The sequence below is a fragment of the Leuciscus leuciscus genome, assembly GCF_965113295.1.
Source record: "Leuciscus leuciscus genome assembly, chromosome: 19".
NCBI classification, from domain to species: Eukaryota; Metazoa; Chordata; class Actinopteri; order Cypriniformes; family Leuciscidae; genus Leuciscus; species Leuciscus leuciscus.
This window is the reverse complement of record NC_138743.1, coordinates 6,122,202-6,148,098: the sequence shown is the minus strand read 5'-3', so window position 1 is coordinate 6,148,098 and position 25,897 is coordinate 6,122,202. Positions and strand designations below refer to the sequence as shown.

The 25,897-nt window shown below is 38.9% G+C and overlaps 1 protein-coding gene across 1 annotated transcript; it reads left to right on the top strand.

The window, feature by feature from the left end:
- The first annotated feature begins 2,018 nt into the window (after nt 1-2,018).
- rab10 (RAB10, member RAS oncogene family) lies at nt 2,019-25,692 on the top strand. The gene is made up of 6 exons (XM_082148105.1): nt 2,019-2,627; nt 13,754-13,814; nt 17,873-18,011; nt 19,010-19,099; nt 19,522-19,623; nt 24,555-25,692. The coding sequence occupies exons 1-6, from the start codon at nt 2,501-2,503 to the stop codon at nt 24,639-24,641; spliced, it is 606 nt and encodes a 201-aa protein (XP_082004231.1). The 5' UTR covers nt 2,019-2,500; the 3' UTR covers nt 24,642-25,692.
- Nucleotides 25,693-25,897: the final 205 nt, after the last annotated feature.

Sequence of the window (25,897 nt, the reverse complement as noted above, 5' to 3'; positions counted from 1 at the left end):
TGAGTCTATACAATATATTAGTTTCACATTTTAAGTTGAATTACTGAAATAAATGAACTTTTGCACGATATTCGAATTTTTCGAGTTTCACCGTATATGGTTTCATGAAGAACCTTCAACATCATGGAATCTTAATATTCCACTACGGTGAAAAAAACATTCTCATATTTTTTTTTAAATGTTCTTCACACAAACAAATGGTTCTTTTACAGTTGTTCTCAAGTTTTACAGGTTTTTTTATTCGCTTTGGTACTATTTTCACAAGTAAGGTGTACATTTTCAAAACTCTTAGTACAAAAATCCAAACTGATCACACTTGCTAGTCATTCTTTCAAAACCTGATCTCATGCTTTCATTACAGTTATACACTTTTCAGTCCACATATCATTGTTTCAAACACAAGATTATTGTAATATGTAATGAGAACATTTGGTTTAATCACAGAAACACAACAGTATGATATTCTTTCAATTTAGTAATTTTAACAATCAGTTCATTCAACAGCAAACAATGCAAGATACATGTTTCAAATCACCGTTGTTGCTGAATTAATTACAGTAATACAGGCTACAGTTGCCACATTAGATGTAATTGAATCCATAATGTTTGTAATAGTATCTATCCAGTGTGTTATCAAAAGCTGTGATGAAGCACAGCCATGAGGTTCTCTGCTAGAACAGAGTTTGCTGGCAATGAATACAGTAAATGATTTTGACTATTTGAATGAATATACTGTAGTGGACCTTTACAGATGAAGGTTGAGTTACAGTAATGTGGCAGTCTCTACCATGGTAATCTGTTTACAGTATTGCATACATACTGTAATGTAAAATGCTGTATTTGATGCCATCTGTCTCCCTTTTACTGATGCATCTCTGATCAATCTGAGGTTTTACAGTCATTGACAGTTTCCTCTCCCTTATACTCTATTCTGCTTTACAGTATTTGCACAAATAGCAAATTTATCTGTATCTTTCTCTCTGTTGTGATATTAGCCCTAAGAGTTTTGAAAATGTAACACTAACTTGTGAAAAGTACCAAAGCGAATAAAAAAAGGGTAACATTCTAAACTTTAAATGTAATTGTCACAACTATTTTAGGGCAAATCACAACTCTATTATATGTCTGCAAAATGTTGTAACTCACCCAAAACATTTAATTCATGCTTCAAAACAGTTATTGTGTTAGTAATTTGGTGAATACAAAAAAAAAAAAAAAAAAAGAAAGTCGTCACGTGAGCACATGATTTTTTTTATTTATTACATTGGCAGTAAACCCTGGAAATGTTTGCTATATACAACTTGTATTAATTTATTTAATAGTTTATTTAAGAGGGACTATAGACAAGAGCGACATTTCATTTGTAGTCCCTGAGCAGGGAGAAAAGAACATAGGATCATATGGCATAGTTAAAACGATAAATAATACGTAAAAACACCTTAAACACACATTATAGTTAATAACAATTACACAAACTTACACCGTCAATAAGGAAGAAAAGAAAAGAAATAAATAAATACATTTAGTTCACCAAAGCGTCTGCAAAATGAATAAATGAAGCCTTAAACGCAAACAAATATACAAAGAAAATATGATAAGTGCATGATAAGCGTGGTTTTGCACATGTACCATGGTATTGCAATGAAGTACCACGTTTCAGCATTGTCAGCGGATAACTTATATTCATTGTCATTTGGAAACGTTCTAAAAGGGGCACGCCCGGACTGACGTCACCGTGTTTGACTAAACATCTGGATTCGTCACGGTGACACAATCACACCCCGCAACGATGGTCCGGGACGGAAACTAGCTGTCGGGCCACGGAGTGTCGTTTACGGGCCAGGTTCTGGGCTGCGCCAGCTGCATTCGCCCTCCCCGAAAAGCTACGTCAATGTATCCGGACGCTTTGTGCTCCGTCCAATCAGCGTCCGAGATAGATTTGAAAAACGGCTCGGTCGGCCAATCAGAAACCCAGACGCTGACGTAGGGGCGGGAAGAGAGGCGTGGCTCTGAAATCTAGGGTGTCGCCGTGGAGGCTCCATTCGAAGGCGACGGCGGTTGGTCGGTCGTCTATGTGTTTGTCCTCTTCTAAACTCCACAAACGGACCCGGTAAGGACTGTCGTAACGGAACCGGCTGTCAAACGAGATCTACGCGGTTCGGCATCGCTGGGATGAAGCGGAATAGCTTTCATTTAAATCAGATCGCTGGTGTAGTTTGAAGAAAGAAAGTCGGGCGGAGGAGCCATTTTGTCCCGACAGTGTGTGAGAGAAAGAAATACTGAGACATTAAAAATACCAAACACCACGCTTTGAGAGGAAACACGCATCTTAAATACATCCTTAGGAATATAAAAAGAGTCCACAGAGGAAATCAACGCAATTCAGCTGTGAAGAGACTGTCCGGCGTGTGTTTTCGGATAACAGACACACACTTTCCATTTAACACACACTCCGTCTACTCTATTCTCTTCTCATCAGTGTGTGTTTATAATAGCTCAGATGGCGAAGAAGACATATGATCTGCTCTTTAAACTGCTTTTGATTGGTGATTCTGGGGTGGGAAAGACCTGCGTGCTGTTCCGATTCTCCGATGACGCCTTCAACACCACCTTTATCTCCACTATAGGTGAGACACACACACGAATCTACCCGGTCTAAGGGTTTTAGTCATTGTTTTAGGTGAGAAATGCGGTTAGATGTGTGTATACATGGTGACTAGGCCTTGATTCTGGGCTTTAGCATGCTAGCCGGCTAACTGATTCATATCAGCTGAGTGAATCACCTCAGTTGATTCAGAATCATGTTGTAGAGTTGTGAAGCTTGTTCTGGTCGTCTATTAAACGCCGTCCTGTTTTTTGGATCAATGTTATTGTTGAGGTTATTTGGCTAAAGTTCGCGCCACCATGCGAGCTGATTGACAAATAGCAATTTGATGCCAGAGGATTTAACTTAATGTTTTTTCGATGTTTAATATGTATCCTAGTTATTATTTTGTCCAGATGAGATCTATACATCGTGTATAGCTTAGGTTAAATGTTCAAGCGGCCTGTTACATGCAGTAACCCCAAAAACCCATCACTCCTAAGTGTTAAACCTGTTAACATACCAGTACAAAACATATTTACTGTGTCACTAGTGCGTTTAACCTGTCAGTTTGTTGAAATAATCGATCATAAGTTATAAAAAAAGAAAAAAAGCATAAACAGTCCAGTAATGTGGCGTCATCTGCTGCGCTACTGCGCATGCGCATTTATGCCAATAGAGTGTTTGCCAAACTGTGTTCTCTATTGGCGCGTTTCCACTGAGCAGTACAGTACGGTACGGTACAGTACGGTACGGTTCGGGTCTGTTAACCATGATCTGGCTAGCGTTTCCACTGCCAACAGTACCCTTACTTGATGGGCGTGGTGTTTCGATCGACGTCATTTTCGCGCGAAGAAGAACATAGTAAACTACAATGGATGACATATACAGCAGATCTTGTTCTTGCTCCTCGACATGTTTGTCACAAGAAGACAAGCGCCGACATTAGGCTTTTCTCAATATTAAGTACGCAAAGTTTGTACTTGCCATGTGCGACTCCTACATGCAAATGGTACAGCGCGTTCTTAAAAGGTCACTCAGCTCGCTCTGCTACTCCGGTTATCTCTGTTACTCTGTATGTACATTTTAAGCAACAATAAAGCGAAATATGTTATAAAACACTACTCTGCCTCTTTTCGTTTTCATTTAAATAAATTAAACATTATAGGGACACAAATGTGGTTCATGCACAACGCATATTGATTATTCACTGCACGTTATACGTTATTCTATTTAACGTTATAACAAAACGAAATTTAAAACACAACCCTAACGTTACCTCTTTTCGTTTAAATAATAAAACAAATTACACATATTACAGGCAATATATGCATTTGTACAAATGTTGCAATAAACATCAGTGATAATCTTGTAATAAGAAAATGACAAGAAACCATATTTCTTTTTGTAAAATTTCAGTTTTATCAATAATAGCCAATATAAAAGTTTAAGTAAAAGGTACAAGAAGCTATACAATAAGAAATAAAGCAAACAATTCAGTCAAATGTCCAAATGCTACGCTCTAATCTAACATTACAACAGTAAAGTTAAATACAAATAGCCTATAATATGAAACTAAACTTAGCCCTCGGCCAAAACGATTGACAGGGAACGAATTATATATTCACGAGACCAAAGATCGCCCGTTAGGTCTACACAAGACGAATTATATCTCATGTTTAACCACTACCGTCGGAGTCATCGGCGAACGTCAGAAGAACTTAGCCGAGGAAAGGCTCATCCAGCCGGGAAACATGAGCGCCGAGCGCCCGCTGATCGCATGGATCTCACAACCGGGGAAAAACAAATCATCTTTATAAATAAACCACAGATTTGAGCTTTAAACAACTACATTCTCGCCTGAAAAACTCTTAAAATTACATTTCGTGACACAGTAACAGTAGTATTATATTAAACTGTATATTAAAAAATGGCGCTTCTTATGTTGTCATTCCCCTCGTAGCACGCGCAAGTGACGATTCTCTGTCAACCAATCAACGTCCTGCAGTGAGTCTAGCTCCACCTTTTAGTACCGTACCACTGTGCTAGGTACCCCAACGGAAGGGTACCCAAAAAGTGGTACGGTACGGTTCGGCTTTTTGGTACCATTCTCAACTTTTGGCAGTGGAAACGCAAATAAAAGGGTACCGACCCGTACCGTACCGTACTGTACCGCTCGGTGGAAACGCGCCATATGCTAAACCAGTCGTTTCAGTATGATATCATGGGAAAGACACACTTGAGATGGGTTTTTGCTAGTCTGTGTGTATGTTTATTGTAGTTTCTGGGTTAGGGCCAGGTGTGAGAGTTGGAATCTTTGAAAAAGTACTTTGAAACTGTCATTGTACCACTGTACTGAATTATTACAGTATTGTTATGCCAGGGTTTTTCCAAGGTATATTTCGAGTGGACTGTGTTTAGAATCCATATTAATACCGTGGTACTTTTAGCAAGCATCCTAAAAGGGCCACGTTAAATTTTGATTTGTTGTATTTGAGTGTAAAATTGTTTTATTGCTTTCCTGCTTATTTGACCTTTTTTAGCTGTCAAATCCATCATCCGTCACCTGTCAATCATCATTTAACATGTAAATGCAAGATAGACATCTTGTCTTTATTGCTGCAGATGTTTGGATGCCATTGTTGCGATATAACAGACTTCCTATCCTCCCTCTTCCTCTGTGTTCAGATCCCTGAAAGGTAAATGCAAAAATGAGTTAAAGTTAAACAGAGAAGCTGGCCGTACCTGTTAGATCACAGGAACTACATGAGAATGTCATACGGCAGATGCTCTTGAACTCAGTTTACGGACGGCAGGGACATTTCTCTGGGGGTAACAGGAGATCTCAGTGTCACACCAGTTCGCGGGGCAAATTTAGACACAGCCGGCCCTGTCCGTTTATCTTAAAGAACTGATACTATATGCTCTCTCTCACTGACATTTTGTCGGATTTTGAAGAAGAAATATCCTGCAATTGTAGAGTTTTGGCTGAAGAAAAGCTTAGATCTTGTAACCGTTAGATGTTACTCACCTCAAGCTTTGTCAACATGAAATCAGAATTGAATTCAAGTATTTTAATTAAAATTTTCATATTCTATGTTGTAGATATTATTATTTTTATTTATTATTATAATTCAATTATATTTAAGTCACTATTTTCTTTATATAGGCCTAATATTTTTGGAGAGTATTTGTTATATATGGTCTTGTTTACACCTGGTATTAAGATGCGTTTTGGTCGATCGGATCACAAGTGGACGACACTAAATAATACAGCTGTAAACGGGGTCTAAAACGTTTTAAGCTCGTCCACTTTCGACCACTTCCAGAGGAAGTTGAAAACACATTCGACCGGATTGCTTTTGTAGTGTAAACGCTCATGTGATCGAATGTGTTCAAACAGCCACAAAAGACCGTCTACTGACCTAATGTGGGAACATTATGGGAAGAGCTCTAGCCAGACGGGATTTAAACTTTAGCTGGAGACCCAAGTTTGGTTTGAAGATGAAAAACGTTCCAAGCTCAATGTTCTCTCACTCCTGATTTCTAACACACACTCACAGCGTTCAGCTGGTCTTGTGGCTGTCAGAGCAGAAACCAAAGCTGATCTGATGTCCATTAGATCGAAAGATCTGAAAAAGCCCATACATTTCCCCGCCCATAGACCCTCTGCCTGAAGAAATCAGGACAGAAGTGATTGAAAGTGGACAAAAGATACGGATTAAAACACCAGGTGTAAACGGATATGCGTCTCCCTCGTCTACTTGTGATCCACTATATTTGCTTGGTTTTTGATCATGTTTAAGTGTTCTAGTATGTTGGCCTGTACAACCAATTTATGTGATGCATGTTCAAGCTTGTTCCTAAAAAGAAAAGAATTAAAAAAGAAATTCAAATTGGCTTGGTTTGCTTATATAATACACGTTTTCTGGTTCTTCCAGGCTATTGTGAGTGATTCATTGGTGCTTGTTATACTAATTCCAAAGAAAAAGGCTTTGATCTGAAATGTAGCTCATAACTTGTGCTTCCTCTTAAACCACTTTACATTTTCTAAACATTTGACATCACATGGGCCATTCAGTATTGGTTAATGTAAAACCGTTTAATCTGTGGAACAATGTGCTTGTTTTTAGTGATGCATGACTCTAATATAGAAGTTGAATAAAGTTAGTCTTTGATTGGTTTGGTTTGATAAAATCCTGGATATGATCATGATTAGGTTTGAAAACAAATATTGAGCTGGTTTCAGGAAGGGCAACGGTGTGTGTGCGACCTTTACAATGGTGTTTTTATCTCTTTACTGTGAGTCACATGACTCTCACGGTGTGTCAGGTGACCCACATCAAACCTGTGGCTTCCTGTTGCCATCAGCAAGTGTGTGTGAGATCAGGTGGCACATGTAAACCGTCAGCACGAGGTTGATGTTCTGAAATGCCAGGAAACTGTGGTTGACGTGATCAGATCAGTGAATCCACTTTCACACTTAGGCCTATATTTCTATTCTAATCCAGTTCTTTCTTTCTGTTTTCTTATGTTTCTTTTGGTTGCTTTTCTAAAATCCCTATTTACTTTTTCTTAAATGCATGTTTCTGGTATTATTCTCCATGTTATTCCAACTACATATAGTCTTTGCAATCTATTTTTTAAAAAAGGAACAACTTGCAACTAGGCTTTAGGCTTATTTTATTTGAAAATTCTGTCATTAATTACTCACCCTCATGTCGTTTCAAACCCATAAGATTTTCTTTCATCTTCAGGAACACAAATGAAGATATTTCTGAGAGCTTTCTGTCCCTCCATTGACAGCTAAATAAAAGACAGACTTTTATTTACATATAAACATTGATATTTTATTCCACAATTGATAATAAAATGACAGAATTTTCATTTTTAGGTGAACTGACCCTTTAAGTTTTGACCGATGACAGATTTGTTTCAGGAAGGTAGTCCTTCATTTGACTACAAACTTTCATTCCTGATGGATAAACTAAAGTCTCACCTTTCATATTTTCCCTTTTTAAATATCCTGTCACTTAATAATAATATAGGTTATGAATGTCATTTCATGACTTTAAGTCCATCTCTCTCTTTCTTTCTGTTGTAGTTCAGGGCCTTAAAATACTCGCCGGAAACTCCCTGCAGTCCCAAGAGAAAGATCACCTTACACGCTCACACACAAACACAAATCTTAACCACATTTGCACTATTAAACTCATGATTTATTATCGTATAAACTTCTAAATGCATAAAAAGTGAGCTTTTCTCACTTTTCCCCTTTCTGACTGGCAGTAGTGCATTCTTTTTCTTTGAATGACAGGATCTTGGCTCAGTTGGGCGGAGCTTCAGTCTTGACCCCTGAGGGGCCCCACAGCTGCAGAGGCTCATGGGAAGGGGTCTGATTGGCTGCCTGTCAGGAACCCTTCCATGTCCTTTGTGTTCACAACTCGTATAACCCACGTTTATTTAAACCAGCCTCACATTTGCTGCTGTACTAGCCAGTATAAACCAGACTTCTTCTCAAACAGTTTACTCACCCTTACGTCACTTTAAACCTGTGTTTTATTTTCCTTTGTTGATGTAGGGCAAAGTAATATAGTTTTTTTTTTTGTCAACTACGTCTGCAGTACTTCTTTTTTTTTGTCGTTTTTAAAGCTCCTAGTCCTCATTCACTTTCATTGTATGTAATAGAATAGCATCACTGAAACATCTTATCTTGAGTTCCTCAGAAGAAGGCATGCAGGTTTTTAAAGATGTGGAGGAGAAGTAAATGATGGCAGAATTGTCACATTTTGTGAATGCTTCCTTTAAGGCCGCATTTAGCATTAGCATGGCTCAAACTTTCTGCTCTTAAAGCTTGAAATACTAGACTGCTGTTTTTGAGTGAGTGTGACTTTGACATGTTTCCAGAGGTTAAACTATGAGTGTGTGTCGTGTTTTTATATCTCATGTTCATCAGAGTTTTCACTCTTTATTCTCTTTCTAACTCCGTTCTCTGTGGTGGTTTATGTGTATTGTATGAGAATGACTCAGTCTTTGGCTGCTCATTTGTGTATCATTTCATAAAGCAGCTCCCACCCATAGTGCAGCTGTGTGTGTGAGTGTGTGTGTGTGTGTGGTTTGAGTTCTGTTAAGCATTACTGCTAAATATGCTGGTCAGTCTTTCTGCATGTTAGAACTTGGGGTGTAACGGTACACATATTCGTACAGAATTTTTGTTACGGGTCTTTCGTTTCGGCTTGCCTGTATACTGAATGAATGCGGCTATTTTAATATGCGTGGAACTTCTGTGTGCAGAATTAGATGTCGATATACTTTGATGTTGCAAACATATTTGAAAAATACGGAGGAAACCAAGTGTGCAGCTGTTGGAAAAATAGCCTATGATCCAAGTTGTTCAAAACATGACACGTACTTTATATTAAGCGCTTCAAAGTTACTCATAAGCATACAGTTTAAAACAGCTTGCCCTCTTATCAGATACGAATGATGCTTGATGCCTTTGAGACATGTTTTCCTCAACACATAACTTGCATCTTAAGGGTTTATGTTTGTGTAAATGTTAGAAAGATGTTCTTGTTTAAATAGAGCTGTTCCAAAAACTGTGACTTCAAAACTAAGGTATGTCCCGAACCATCATTTCTGTGTACCCTTACACACTCCTTGTTAGAACATTAAAACACTCCAAATCCTGTTTAGACTATTTGGTAACAAAATGGTTAGTGCCTTTACAATGCGGCTGATGTGTTAGGTTGTTTTGTCATCATTTGAGTGATCGTTTGGAGGATGCTATAATGTATTTAAGTGATTTCGGTTGTTACTGTGCCATTTCTAATGTGTTTCGAGTGCACTTGATTGTTGTATGCCATTGCTGAGGTATTTTGAGTGGCTTAGGTTAGAGATGCCCTGGTCGACTGGTCATGAATCAGAACCGGGTGGTTTTTGCTCCAAACACACGATTGGCAACTTGCCGTTTCTTTTGTTTAATATTGGCCATTCTTAGTTCCGGATATGCACTCAAACTGCTTTACAATAATTAATGTGTAAATGTAACAGCGTCTGTAAACACTGGCTAGACGGGACACGCTAAAGACGGACTCAAAGAAGAGAGGAGAGCACAGATGCATCAGCAGGGAACTGTTTGTGATGCTCAAAATATTAGAAGAAAAATATAAATTGAATTTGAGGGAACTGACTGACTGTTTTCAGGAAAGTTTCGATGGCATTTTCGTTTCCTCTGTATAATGCCCATTAAAGTAGCCTGGATGCCAGCAGAACTTAGCCCCGCCCACAACATTTGAGGTCAGGAAGTTTGGTCTGGACTTGATCCGTTGTGGAGCAACTATGCTCGAACCAGAGCTGTTCGGACCAATCAAATTGTCAGGGCGGGCTTTATACGATGATGGACAGATGATCAACAGTAACGTAATCATCCACGTCATCAAAGAGCGCTAGGGTTGAATTAGTTTACAACAAAGATGCCGCCGTTATAGAAGATATCGACAGCGCATTAATTTTAAATAAGGAACAGAGAACCGAAATCAAGGCATTTGTCGATCGGAAAGATGTGTTTGCCGTCCTTGCTACGGGATTTGGCAAAAGTCATCAGCTGGCCCCGATGGTCGCAATGAAAACCCTGTGGTCATTGTGGTTTCTCCGTTGCTCTGATTGGTTGTAGGTCTATCCAATTGAGTGCAGAGGCATTTTCTTTCCTGGTTCGGTTGAAACACGCTCCATAATCACAGCCCAGTGGAGCAGTATCAGACTCATTCTGACTAGAATCTGAGTATGATGACGTCAGGCTACTTTGGTACAGCAGTAACCAAGGAAATGCTAAATCGCTGCTGTTCCATAAGTGCCACCTACTGTCAGAGTGTGAATTTGCTTTTTCATTCACTTCGTCTGTAGGTTTTTTTCTGTGTGTGTATGTGCAGGTACAGTGCGTTTTATGTAGGGATGCACCGAAATGAAAACTCTTGGCTGAAACCGAAAATTCAGGATGCGCACTTGGCAGAAAAACGCAAATAAATAAATTAATAATCAAATCATTATTAACACTCAAATAGCTAAAGCTGAGTTGTACAAACATTTAAACTGCACATAAGGCAGTTCTATATCTACCTTTTAATAACAGAATTGTTTTTACTCCATTTGTTGCTGAAATATAAACATTTAAATGACAATAAACTGTAATAACATGATAGTAATTTCATGATAGGTTTATCCAAACATACATTAAATAATGAAGACATCACTAACAGGTTAAGTAAAAATACAATGAATGTGGAATACAGTGCATATATTTAGCAAAATGCTCCTCTCTAGAGTTTTTTTTTTTCTTTCTTTCTAGCTAACTGAGTTTATGGACATTGAATAGCTTTCTTGAGGTATATGTAACCTTAAGTAAACATACAAGCCGTTTTGACGTCTTTCCTTGGTTGAAACACTGAGTGATTGCATGAGACAGGATTCATTTGGATAAGTTGTGATGTATCTTTCGACACACCTTCCGGTGTTCACCCATGTTTATTTCATGCTGTAACTAGTAGTAAAGAGGAGATGAGATGATCGGTTCAACTTCACAAGCGCTTGAACTGAGGCGCTACAGCCATCTGCCATATTAAAGAGATTTTATTGATATTTATTGTTTGAAATTCACAATAAAATCGAAAGAATTTTAAAGTTGAGACTTTGCTTCATATTAACAGTAACACAGCAAAAAGCCTTTTGCGATTATTGGATTGCAGGCGTGTTACAAATGTTTAGTTAAGTTTTATTCACGCTACGCATCAACAGAAAACAGCACAGACTAAAAGATTTTCGATTTAAGAAACCATATCATTACCGATTAAAATCGGGAAGTTAATATTGTCTATTCAGAGCTAGTGACACGTATAACTGTTGTAGCTTATCCAGTGTGCGCAAAATAGATGTTATGATTGGTGCAGCTCGGATACAAGGGCATATTTAATGAGCATCATTACTCGTCGATGCCAGAGTAAACTCGCTGAGCAAATTCAACTTGTGCTCTCGTGAGAACTCTGGATTTCCAGGGTACTGTAATAGAGCAAATAAACAACAAATAAATTTGCTCAAACAAAGAAGAAAAAACGGCAACCGGTGGGTCCCCTAATTTACGATGTTACTATGTAGATGCTATGGTATTTTAATTGGATTAGTTCATTAGTATGCCATTTCTATAGTGTTTTGAGTGGATTAGGTTGTTGCTATGCAGTTGCTGAGGAGGGTTGTTACAGTGCGGTTGCTAAAGTGTTTTGAGTGATTTAGATTGTTACTATGCCATTACTAAGGTGATTTTAAGTCGTTGCTAAGTTTTTTTTTTTTTTTTTTTTTTTTTTGCACATTGCTTATGGTTGCCAGGGTATTGTGGGAGTTGCTTACTTAATCCAAGTTTCTCTGCAAACATCAGTTGTGTGTGTGTGTGTGTGTGTGTGGCAAGGACAAAGTAGCTACCAGCGATCTGTTCAGGTCATTTTCCAGTGTGAATTTGTCTGAATGCTTTTACTGTGCAGTTGGGCCATTAAACTCTCTCAGCAGTTTCACAGATGAACCTTTCCATTCTGTCTGCGTGCCCGTGTTAGTCCGTGCTAGTCTCAACAACACACGCTGCTAGTGTTCTCTCTGAACGGTAGAGATCTCTCTACTCATGAGCAAACACTGTGATGCTACTCTGAGCTGCTTAAACCTCATGGTTTATATCGTTACTTTTAAATTTAGGAACATGGTAGAAATGCCGCATCGATAGGCTATTGCTATAGATAGTGTAGCGTTTTCTTGATGTCACACTGAGTGCTCAGTCTTGTTTCTCATTTGAAAAAGCTTCTCCCACGCTAAAGCCCTTAGAGGCACATTTTCACAAGTCATGATTTTTGATGATTTTACAACAAATTAATGTATGCCATTGCCTACACATCCCACACCTTTACAGTGAATGATGAAAATTCAGTATTGGAGCCATTTAGTGCAAAAATGATTTATGCATTTGGGCTGCCCCCTGACTAGATTTTTCTAGTCAAATATTAGTCGCTCATTTAAGCCATTATTAGTTGACTAATAATCGCACATTTATATTAATTTAATTACTTAAATATATACTGGGGGGAATACTAAACCATAAAGAGCCCTATATAAAGAGGCCTAATATAGCCTAGGCCACTAATAAAGCTCGCCAAGCAAAGCACCGGCAAAAGTAATGATTATAAATGTGTTGAAAAAAATCTCAAGGAGACATTTTAATTATTTATTAATAAATTTGATGTTTTCTGAGTCTGTATTGTAAAATTGGTGTCAAGTTCTACAGATGTTGTTGCAAGCACCTGATTTGGTAGCGCCGCTAGTGGGATTTTTAAACACAAAATTACTATTGTTTTCTATTAATAAGTACAGTTGCTAATAATATTACTTGTTTGTTTGTTGGAAATTTGACTGTAAAGCACTGAGCTTGAATTGAGAGGCAAATAAAATGAACTTTTATTAAAAAAGGAATGTGCAAAAACCTAGGGAACCTCCTTATAGAGAATTTAAATATCAAAAGTATCAAATTTAAACGTCAAATTTGATCATGCAGCGATATTATTATTATTAATACTGAGCTGTAGCATTGCTTTATGGAGAAACAAGTATGTGAACTTAGCATGTTTCCTAAATCTCTGCAAACATACTATGGTATTTTTGTGCTTTAGTACAGTCTCTAAAACATTACATACAGCACCTTCAGTGTAGTCATTGTTGTAGATAAGGCAAAGTCTCTAAACTGTAAACAGTCATTTTAACTAAGCCAGTTAATGTGCTAAAGCTTGCAGTGATTATAGCAAATAACATTCTACTTGGAAAAAGTAGCGCCACCATTGGGATATGTGAAGATGCTCTTGAGCTTCAGCCTCAACATTATGGTCATAATGCCTCCTAGAACATGCTGGAGGTTCAGGAGGAGAGCAAATCCCCCACAATCCACTGCAAACTCCCATTCAGATCCAAATCCATTCTAATATGAAAAGCCTAGGTGGATCCAATCAATTTCCAATGAATAAAATTCACATTTTCCCATTGAATATTGTGTTTTACTCAATATTACAGATATAAATCGGGGTTGTGAATGCAGTTTCTTTTAAGTGTCTTTCCTAAATTCCTCCTTCTGTTCTGTCTCTTTAGGAATCGATTTTAAGATCAAAACAGTTGAATTGCAAGGAAAGAAGATAAAGCTACAGATATGGTAAGTTCTCAGTGTGTGTTTGCATGGTTTCATATTCATAACACGCATTATACAAATAGATAATGTGATATGTAAATGCTTTAAGTTAATATTTAAATTATATTAAAATTTTGAATAACTGAAAATGAAATAACCAACCAAAAGTTTCAAATTTTTCTTGGTTTCTAAAAGTGAACATCAGTGTTTTACTGTAGCGTTACATAAAAAGCAATGTCACAAATCTGACAATTAAATTTTTACATCAGTTTAGACTAACAAATAATATTTAAATATCACCAATTCTTATCTCAATTTGGTAATGTCAACTATATAATACCAACATCATCTATATATATATTACATCAACTATATTATCAATTTTATATATTGTTCAATTCTAGTTTATATGCAGGATACAAAATGAAACCTTCATTCAAGCATGAAGAGACTTGCTAACATGCAATTCAGAGACTGATCTACTGGAAAAACGTTGTTCTTCATGGTTTCATTTCGGTGGCTTGTGACCTGGAATGTGTTACCATTCTGTTATGACGACAGTAAAAGAAAAAATGTTGGGCTTCCTAGTAAAACGGCTAAAAGTGCCAGGTAGTGCAGCGATGTAGGCGTCCCCATGACACAGTTTACTGCAGATAGAAAAGGTAAAAGCACATAAATAATTCCATTGTTGCTGCGCATGAGCCGCAAACACAAATCGATACAATTTTATCGATTAAAATATCAACAATTAATTGATCGTCGATTAACCGTTAGCATCCCTAGTCTGTTCTTATGCTTATCGTCCCAGCACTGTTTTCCATTTTGAATCAATTCTGTGAAATTGCCTTGTAACTAGGGCTGGGTAAAAAATATAGATTTCTCGATTTTAATCGATTCTCATTTTTACGAACCGATATCGATTCTTAAATCCCAAGAATTGATTAGTCATCCTGTTTTCAGTTGATGAATGAATAGAACATTGTAGCGCGCATCCCATCCAATAAATCGCAATAATCGTTGTGCTTTGTTACTATTGATATGTAACAAAGTCTATTTTCTTACGAAATTACAAAACATAAATACCGTCTCGGCGCTGTGGCGTGAGATCGCTCTGGCGCAGCTCAGCTCTAGAGAAGCAGCAGCACGTGATCTTCTCTTCTGCCTTAATAATACCAGTTAGCGCACGAAATAAACATGAATGAGCATCTGAAAGTACAACCTATCGAAATCCGTATCATGTGACATGGAATCGCTCAGTTTTCAACCGTGGAAAGACGTCAGTAAATCAGCTTGTAAACAATGTCATGTAACGTCACATTTACCTCAGAAAAACCATATTCAGTGGCCATAAACTCGTCAGTCAGCTAGAAAAATTAACTCTAGAGAGGAGCATTTTATCTAAATATATGCACCATATGTACATATTCATTATAATTTTTAATGTTCTTCAATATTTAATGCATGTTTGAATAAATCTAGCAAGTTTTTATGACAGCCACCATTTAAATGTTTACATTTCATGTAACTTTATTAGTGATGCTCCGATTGATCGGCCGCCGATCATGATCGGCCGATATTGGCAAAAAATAGCTTGATCGGCAACCCCCAAAAGCGCCGATCAAAAAAGCCGATCACGTGACGTAAATAACTCGTGCAACTTTTCCGCATGCGGGGCAACACATCAGCAGAGCAGAGCTTGCTTAACAGTGGCAAAATGAGTTCTCCTATGACGGCAATTCAATGGCAATTATAAACGAGCGCACGACTGATGCTGGCGCGCGCGGTAAATGACATTCGCGAGAGGATAACAGATCTACGCGCGAGGAAACGGGAACTCGCGAGCTCATTCAAACCCTGCGCGGGCGCATGACATCTCTGCCCTCGCGCGCGCGCATGATCATTCCCCACACTCTCGTGCTTGATCTCCTCTCGCCTGCTGATTTTGCTCGCTCGAACACTTTTATTTTTGGCAGTCGAGGGGCGGGACTTTTTAATAACCTCAAATGTCATTGTCATTATTTTATTTTTTGGATCTGATGTAGTTAGTTCCTCAACTACATCCATTGTAGTCTGCCTGACCCCTCTTTGTTTTGAAAAATTATACTGTGCCTTATTTGGAAAAGGTGGCCTACAGTAGCCTTATGTTATCTTGTTTTCTAACTACAATTAAATAAATATTGGTGGTTCTTCAAGATTTTCTTGACTCTAGCATATTTCCATTCTGTGATCGGCAGTGATCGGCAATCGGCAGATCATGATTTTGGTAATCGGTGATCGGCCCCAAAAATGCTGATCGGAGCATCACTAAACTTTATTATTATACATTTTTTTTTCATACAAATCAGTTAATTTTTACCTTCAATATTATAGTAGGCTAATGAAGCCTAGTAGGCTAATGAAGCCTAGTAGGCTACAACTGACTCCCATAGTTTACAGCATTAGTGAGTGAAGGAGATTTGTTAAAGGGGTGATGAACTGAGAAATCAAAATTTCCTTGAGCTTTTGACATATAAGAGATCATCATACTATAATAATATCCTGTAAGTTTCAGAACTGAAAACTACCTTGTTAGTCCAATGAAAGCTTTAATAGACATCTGGCTCAGCAAACGACTCGTTTTTCAAAGTGGGGAACTATGACGTCAAAGAGAATAAAACACCGCCTCCACAAAAGAAGATCAACGCCTACTTCAACACGGCCTGTTTAGCCCCGCCCACCGATTCGCCCAAACATGCTAAATAACGTAGGACGACATGATAATTGCTAAACCGATCGAGCTACTTCCAAGCAATACACATGCTGTTTACTAAATATTGTGCAGTGCCTGTTTGTGGAAGAAGACAGTCTGCATAAGCTTCCTTCGGATTCCAGCATGGTTAAACTTTATTAAATCAGTCAATCACAATTTCCCGACACGGATCTGCCAGCAACATGTAAGTAACCATGTGTATTCTAATGCCTGATCTGCGATCAGTGATTTCTGTGTAAGTTCAGATATTTCTCTTAAAATCGTTCAATACTGTTTATGCATCAGTGACTAAACGACCAACTTCACATAATTTCTCGTAGAATTATGAAAATAATATTTTTTTAAACTGAAAGCGATCAAAGAACGATCCCTTTCCAATCGCCCAAGCTGTCAATCAAACAGCACAGCGCGAGCCGCGAGAGCTTATCTGGACACTTACCAAACTCGTGATGAAATAATGACACTGTTACACTACACAACGAAGCTCTTACTGTGCATTCACATCGTGTTTGCATTGTGATTTGGTGTAAGCATTTGTGAGAGTGCAAAAATTGCGTTGCAATGATAAGATCTTTATTCACGGGATCAACAGACTGTCTGTCATCAGCTCAGTCAGTGCTCATCATGCTGCAACCTTTCATGTGATGGAATAGATTTAAATATAATGCTTTAAACGATACTTTTCACGATTTGTTAATCTCGATAGCTGTAATAGTAAAAACGTAGTAAAAGTTTTCGAGAGAGTTCATATAATACTAGCTATTTCATATGCAAGCATGTCAGCCAATCACAGCAGTGGGCGTTTGCACTGCAGTCTCACAGCACACGCCCCTTAAAACAGAGCGTTCAAATCTGAGGCTGAAATCAGGCTTGGAAAAATGGCTTTTATTTATAAATTATGACCATTTTTTATGTAAAAATCATACTAACATTATAAGGGCACCCCAGGCAACATTATAAAATAATAAAACAATCCAGTTCATGACCCCTTTAAGAGATTTGAAATTTGCCATGTATTGTTCCTGATATCCAAAATAATCAATATCGAATTGAAATCGAATCGAATTGTGATTTGTGTCAATACCCAGCCCTACTTGTAACATATTGAAAGACAAGAACATTAGACAAGTGTTTGACAAGCAGTATAGGGGACGGCAACAGTTGCTGAGGTGGAATTAGTCGGTAATAATCGGTGCTGCTTAACAGCTGGTCCGCTATGGTCACCAGCTATGGTCACCAGCTATGGCCAACCGAAGAGTAATTTAGATCCTGTGTGTTTTATGATCCATTCGATGCCCGGGCCTGACTGACGTGTTTGATTGTGTTTGTGCAGGGATACAGCGGGACAGGAACGGTTTCACACCATCACTACCTCTTACTACAGAGGGGCCATGGGAATCATGCTCGTATATGACATCACCAACGCCAAGAGCTTCGAAAACATCAGCAAATGGCTCAGAAACATTGACGAGGTCAGTCTCCACACAACATTACTGCAACCCTCTGACAACATCAGAAAACACACAGTCATTCAGGAAGTGATGTTTCAATAGGATTGTGTGTTTGAATGGAAAATGTTGCGATGTTGGGTTGAGAAATTTACTTGAGACCCAGATTTTACGTTTGACATAAAATATAGTCAACAAAAGTGTGCTTAAAATGAAGAAAGTTTATTAGCAATCTGAACTGCAAAAGCTTAATGCAGTGTTATTTTAGTATCATTGATATATTACCATATATATTATAGTTTTTGGTAATATTTTGATATTTTAGTATTTTAATATTAGTTGAGCCAGGGTTATTGTTATTAACATGACATGGCCTCAATAGGAAAATGTTGGCCAATAATTGACTGCACAAAACACATTCTGGTCAAGTGAAATCACACTGAATGGAGTTTTCTTTTACATTGCATAGTTTTGTTTTTGATTTTTTAGACATGGATTTGTGCCCAAATTTGGTTGACCAAGTGCGTTCTTCTAGCATTTAAAAGTCAAGCCCTTTTATTTTACTAGTCTGACTATGCGTGATCATATGGTTAGTTGCTATTTATTATTTAATTTTTTATAAATAGAGCAGACCTGCGACCCAGTTTTGAGTTGAGAACCGCTGGTGTAGGACTTTTGAAGTTCCAGTCCTGTAAAAACACCAACTTAAAGATATGTAGCCGTGTAGTGAAACTGCTGACTTTTGGAATTTTCTGTGTGATTCATGCAGAATTTCTCAACAATCAGCAATTTCAAGAGAATTCATATAACGAGACTCCATTAGGGATGTGGTTGTGTTGTTTGGTGGCGTGTTGTTCATATCATCAAGTCACTTGCACCACTGTTACAAAACTAAGTTCCTCAGTGCTGTTTTTTTCAAAGACTTCTGAAGCCACTTTAATTTGGACTGTCAGTCTAAATGTCACTATTTGTAAGGATAGTATAAGAATGCATCGTCTCAAATGTGTGTGTGTTTGTTGCAGCATGCTAACGAGGATGTGGAGAGGATGCTGCTAGGCAACAAGTGTGACATGGAGGACAAACGTATCGTACCAAAAGCCAAGGGGGAACAGGTGAGAGACTATGGTTGGGTCTGGATGGACAGTTTGTCCACTAGTTTTTGATTAACAAGGTTAAAGATAGTAAAAACGCATACATAACAATAACTGAAATTAAATGTATATTTATATACATTTATTAGTTACATAATATTAGAAATGAATATGAAATAAATTATTTGAGCTTGTTAAAAAATAAATCTGCAACTTCTTGATTCTGTAATTAATTAGACAGAGCGTAAATGAATAAAGACAGAGAATGGGAGCGCTGGCGTTCTCCGTGCTTTCAAAATAAAAGTCCTATACACTGTCAAAAATAAAAGTCCCATTCATTAGCCAAACAGAAAAACTTTGTCAGCCGATGCCAATTATATAAAAAAAAGGCCTTGGCAATATATCAGTCGACCACTATTAACTGTTCTTGTGCTGATCCTTAGATCGCCAGAGAACACGGAATACGCTTCTTCGAGACAAGTGCAAAAGCCAACATCAACATCGAGAAGGCGTTCCTCACGTTAGCAGAAGACATTCTCAGAAAGGTGAGTTCTGGAATCGCTGACTGATATCACAAACGGTATGATTGAGCTTAATGCATTTAAAGGGTTATTTCAACCCAAAAATGAAAATTATCCCATAATTGACTCACTCTCAAGCCATTCTAAGTGTATATGACACAATCAGAGTTATATAAAAAAATATTGTGGCTCTTCCCAGCTTTATAATGGGAGTTTCTTTTTAAACCCAACAAAAGGGCATCCATCCATCATAAGTAATCCATACGGCTCCAGTGGGTTAATAAAGGCCTTCTGAAGCGATGCGGTATATAACTTCATAACTATAATCACTGGCTTCCGGTAACGGTTGTACGCGAGTCTAGTTCCAGCGGGAGAGTGACATCTGACCCCGACGCATGACGTAAGACTTTGGCGTGGCGTAATCTTAGGTGAGAGTAAACGCCTCTCGCATTTCAAACAAATAGGGCTTGGCAACAAACTCAAGCTCCTCAGATAATTCTCGTTTTAGACTTCTAATTCGTGAGCGGTGTTTTGTTTTGCTCTGTCCTCTGTGCTTCCGCGTTCATCACTAAATCGGGTTAGAGGTCACTCAAATATGATATTTTTCTTACAAAAACGCACCGCTTCACTTCAGAAGGCCTTTATTAACCCACTGGAGTCTCATGGATTATTTTTATGATGGATGGATGCGCTTTTTTGGGCTTCAAAATCTCAGTTACCATTCACTCCAATTATAAAGCTTGGAAGAGCCAGGATATTTTTTTAATATAGCTCCGACTGTGTTCGGCTGAAAGAAGAAAGTCCTATACACCTAGGATGGGTTGAGATTGAGTAAATTCAGATATAATTTTCCGTTTTGGGTGAACTATCCCTTTAAAGGTGCCATGTGGATTGTCTGGCAAAAAAATCAAGTCATACTCCACATTCCATACCAGATGGGGGCAGTATACCTCCATAAAGTGAATTGGTCTACTCTAGAGTAACAGACGAGAAACGGCATAGTCTCTATGCTCCGCCCCTACCTTCACAACAACCCTAGAGCCATAGCCGAAGCCTAATAGAGGACGTTTTGCCTCGAGAGGAACGTTGGGTGATGTCAAGTGATTTTGAAACATGACATCTTCAAGCTACTCCCCTTCACCTTTACCAGTGAATATGTTCATATTCGTTTTGTTCATATTACATTTAGAGTTGTATATACACATTGTTTGAATTAAATTAATTTGACAGACAGCATTCTGTCAACATCATTGGTCAACATCAGACAGCGCACGTGAACCGATCATCTCTACTATAGTAAAAAAAACACGAACACTGTTGAAAGATACAGTAGGCTACAAATGACCTGTTCGCGCCACAAATTGTTCTCCGTCCTTAGCGACCGAGTCATTGAATGTGAAACAGCCGGCTGCTGTCGTCAGCGAGCAGCAATATTCAGACAACGAGGGCGCGCGCGCCGCGTTGATACCTCCGTTTCAGTTTCTCGAACCCGCGCAGTGCGGCGGTCAGAACACGGAGACCATTCTGCCCCTAGCTATGCGTGCGAAAGCATGGGAAGCGATCCCGGGCGTGTCAGAATGGGTGCTGAACGTTGTAAAACAGGGCTATGCGCTGCAGTTCGCTCGCAGTCCCTCGCGCTTTCGAGCCCGGACTGTGACGAGCGGTCCTTTTCTTATCTGATTTGATTTGTGCTTCAGAGCGCGTTTTTTTCCCTGCAGCGGGTGGTGGTGGTAGGGGTCTCTTGCCAAGGGCTTCAGCCATCCTTCCGCTCTCTTCCCTGAATTGAAATGAAGAAGTGGGCTGTACTTTCCACACGATTGACATCAGGTTCAAGTACGCCCACAAGCCGTGCGAGTTATTCGTGTATTGCATGTTTGGCTGGTGGTTATGTTGCCCGCATACCGCCTCCCATGGCCGAAACTGGTATTACGACACCTGTCGGGCCGTGGCTAGTAATGCTAATGCTAATTAAGGTTGATATCTCTGCAGCACTATAACTTGACATTTTTTTTATGACATCATCGCCCTTATTTCTTCTCATTCTTTTGATGCGTGTAGCTCATTTTTTGGATATTTTTACCTCAATTTTTACACATGGCACCTTTAAGCAAAAACACTGCAATGCTAAAGAGCATCGATGTTGTTTCATTTGACTCATAAATTCACAGTTACAGCAGCTGACCTCTCTCGTGTATTCAGCTGGTGTTTACTCTTTTAGATACTATTATTTTAGAGCAGAAATGAGTCTGTATGTTCAGAATCATAATTCAACGAGATGAACCACATCACCTCACTGAATAAATTGCATTGTGATTCCCTGAATCCAAATTGAATCACTAAAGATTCCCACCCCAGTTCTGTTTCTGTTGATTTGAGACACTGATGAATTTGTGTATGTCTTTGACGACAGCCGGCTCTTAGTTAGTGGAATTATGCGTTTCCCTGTCAACAGTATCAACACAGCAATGAATACAAGCTCTCTAAGTTGTTTACGTTCATTATTTTGTAATGTTACGTGCTTTGAGACATGAGGGAGTTTAAAGGGTAACTCTCGCCAAAATGCAACAATTTTGACAGTCAAAAATAGTCGATCTCCGAATGCAACGTAACAGGGAGGAGAGTAAAGATGGAAAGCTCCTAAAGCTTAGTTACATATAAGTTCACGGATAATTTGTTGTTTTGTCGTTAGTGAAAATCAATATTGACCTTGTATTTGAAAAAGGATCCTCATATAAGAAGTAGGGATGCACCGATGCATCGGCTGAACATCGGTAACGGCCGATATTTGCCTCGTTAACTGCCATCGGCCATCGGGAAATAAAAATGACATTCGCTGATGTCACATGGGCGTCAGTTTGGTTTGATATGCTGGGGACAGAGACGCATTCGGAAGTGCATTTTCAGAAGTGCTGGGTACAATGACGCATTTATTTATTTATTTTCTATGAGAAAACTCCTTTTCTCGAGAAAAGAACGACCATGGTGTGTAGCAGAAGAAGCGGCGGAGTATGCACGATCCGCGAGTGCTGAAGACGTTCTGCACGGCTTTGATGGGTGCGCAGGAGGACACAAATGGGCGGCGACTGCTTCTTCCAGTGGCGGGAGCTTTTCCCTCAGCGCCGTCAACAGATAGAGCGTTAACTGTACACACCGCCGCCGACTTGAGCTGCAAATAAACTCTGGCCTCCCTGTCAAGGACTCTTGTCAAAAAGTACGGGGAAGCTTGACCGCTCTGAATAGTGAGTGAGAGCGCGCGCGCGGTCGGGGCTCTCTCTCTCTCTCTCTCTCTCTCTCTCTCTCTCTCTCGCAGAAGAGCGCGTGCGCGCTTAAAATTTAATATTTTGGTATGAACATTCACCCGTGTTTTTTCCCTCATAAATGCGAACACGAAAAATAAAATGAATATTATAATGTTTTTTTTGTTGGGTCAGACAATGATTACCAAATTTCTCTCTCATATTGCTCTTCATAACAACTGAAAAAGAACTTATAAATAAGGTTATAACTGTCAACCAGAAAGTGACATTAAAGGTTTTTTTTGTTTCATAAATTGGTCTGATTGAATTTGTGCTCATTCTAGGATAGTGTGATCAAGAGCCGAAAGACTTGTATGTTTCCGTGGCACAAAAGAAGGAATAAATAACAAAAAGAAAAAACATCGGCATCGGCCATCGGCCAAGTTGTTATGTTAAACATCGGTATCGGTATCGGCCCAGAATTTCCCAATCGGTGCATCCCTAATAAGAAGCAATACTAAAATTCAGAGTCAGTTCATTCACATTCGGAGATCGACTATTTTTGACTGTCAAAATGCCGGCGGACACAGAGACAGTGAGTTGTTCAAAATCCTCCTTTTTAGTAAACTCTGTGAACACAAACAATGTTCTCAATGCTGGAGTTCATGTGTAGAGCCGCTGGTCATACTTCCAGCAAAGTTTCATGTTGTGTCGAGCCTTCTTAGTGTTTTAAAAATAGCGATTTTTGATGCTATCATAGCCGTGCCCCAAGCTCTCCCATTCACAAGGCATTTTGACCGAAAACGAAAATACGGTCAAATTTTAAAGTTGCGTTTCCATTCTAATTATGCTTTTACACGTTTGCCTCGGGTAGATTAACAAAAAGACCCTAGGTTGCATTTTGGCGAGAGTTACCCTTTAACGCGTCTCTTGTGAAGCTTTGCCGAGAGCAGCTGTGTGTGTGTCTTCATGTGTTTTGGAGGAGGTGTGGCTTTGTACTGCGATTTGCAGGGAGGGTGGGATTGTATGCTGACAGGTTAACGTTAGCATTTCCCAGATCACCTACTGCACCTTTAACTTTTTTGGATCTCTCTTTTGACTTAGCCATATTTCTAACATGCTGTCAAACGTGACACTCAACAAACCTAGCCAGTTCAGATATTTCATGTGTTCTAGCTCAAGCACACCTGGTGCAACTAATGAAGCCCTTGATTAGTTGCATCAGGTGATCTTGAGACGACACCTATTTTGCAGATTTGTGCTGTTGTGAGGGATTCTATTCAGGGGGTTGAATAATTTTGAGACTGCAGAAGTCATTAAAAGTTGCATTTTCAGTTGAATTTGAGGAAACGACTTGAAACAGTTGTGCTATTTCAATGACTTTTGTTTGATTTGTTCAGTGCAAAAAGCTGAAAGTCTGTAAATTTTGCCAATAATCCTGATTTGCAATGGGGATTGAATCATTTTGATTACAACTGTAAACCATTAATGGGTTGATTCCAGTGAAAAGTATAAACATTGTGGCACCATCAAAACCTCGCTCTGTTTGTTTGAACATCCTGATCAGCCGGACTGCAACAGTGACTCAACCAGTGGTGTGAGTTTGGTGCTGGAAACCAACCAAACAAAGCCGAAATGATCAAAACAATCTTGAGTTGGCGCCAAAGCTCAAAGTGTGGAGCAAAATCTCTTTTTTAAGCTCTATTTTGTTTTTTGCAGACGCCCGTAAAAGAGCCCAACAGTGAAAACGTGGACATCAGCACTGGAGGCGGAGTCACAGGATGGAAGACCAAGTGCTGCAGTTGAACAGACACAGTTACTCACACACTTTACACAAACACACACACACACACACACACACACACACACACATGTTCTTCTATCTCTCTCTCTCTCTCTCTCTCTCTCTTTCACTTATCCCTCATTTCTGTCTAACACTCTTTCGTTCTGTCCTTCTAATGGGATTCTCTGTAAAACACATCTCTAACGTTTCTCACACTCACGACTGCTTGCTGACATCATTTTATTTCTGAAAAAAAGTAAAGAGAGTCATTTCATGTTTCTTCGTACTTATTTTAAAGATTAAAGAAAGAAAGAAAGAATGAAATGAATTTAAACGAAAAACAAACTCGCATTCACCACTACATAAAGAGCGTCAGTGGACCTGGAGACGCTGTCCGTCGGCACAGAGGAGCGGCGTAGCGTTCAGTATGACATCCTAGATGAAGACTTTTGTCCAGTGTTTTGGGGTTAGTGTTGTGTGTTAGTGTGAGAGATCTTCTCTAGATGTTTTTTTTGTTTGTTTGTTTTTATTTGATTTCTTTCGTCCGGTGCCTTAATGTAGAGCCTTAGAGCTCATTCCCCCTCAAACACATTTAAACACCACTTTTCTGTAACATATATATATACACACACACACACACACACACACACACACACACACACACTGGTCCTCTCCTCTCTGCTTGACCTGTTAACTCAACCCCACACAACACACGCCTGAGTGGAACCATCTGGATTCAACCATTTTGCTCAGAAGAGAATGGCATTATACTTTTTTTTTTGTTTTGTTTTTTAAATTTAGTTTGTTCTTTATTTTTCAGAATGACTTCTTTTATGAATCTCCTCAATGTATTTTTGTTTTGTTTTGTTGTTTTTTTCCCCCCCTCACTCAGTTACTCATTCTCTCCTGCATGCTGGTTTCTTTGGGTTTTTTGGGGTCTTTTGTAAGTTTTGCCATGTTTGTAATTCACAGGAAGTATCTCTTCTAGTCCAGATACGTGTCAGGGAGGGGAGCGTTCTCTTTGGAAATTCAAACGATTTTGCAGATCCATTAAAAACAAGCTTGTTTAAGTTACATGTTGGTCCCGTTTATTCAAGCATGGAGGGTTTGTAATGGCGAGTGTGTGTGTGTGTGTGTTTTAGTTACTGTGCGATGCATGAGCACCTGAAAGACCACTGATCAATATGGTTTGTGAAGTTAAAACATATTCCAACATATTCCGGAAGCCAGTGATTTATAGTTTATGAAGCTTTAAATATGGATATTTTTCTTATAAAAA

What these genes read in the sequence shown, in the direction of transcription:
- rab10 (XM_082148105.1), top strand. Translation starts at nt 2,501, where the DNA reads ATGGCGAAGAAGACATATGATCTGCTCTTTAAACTGCTTTTGATTGGT. An exon ending in CACCTTTATCTCCACTATAG is followed by an intron (nt 2,628 to 13,753) that starts GTGAGACACACA and finishes CTGTCTCTTTAG; the next exon opens with GAATCGATTTTAAGATCAAA. An exon ending in CAAAAGCCAAGGGGGAACAG is followed by an intron (nt 19,100 to 19,521) that starts GTGAGAGACTAT and finishes GCTGATCCTTAG; the next exon opens with ATCGCCAGAGAACACGGAAT.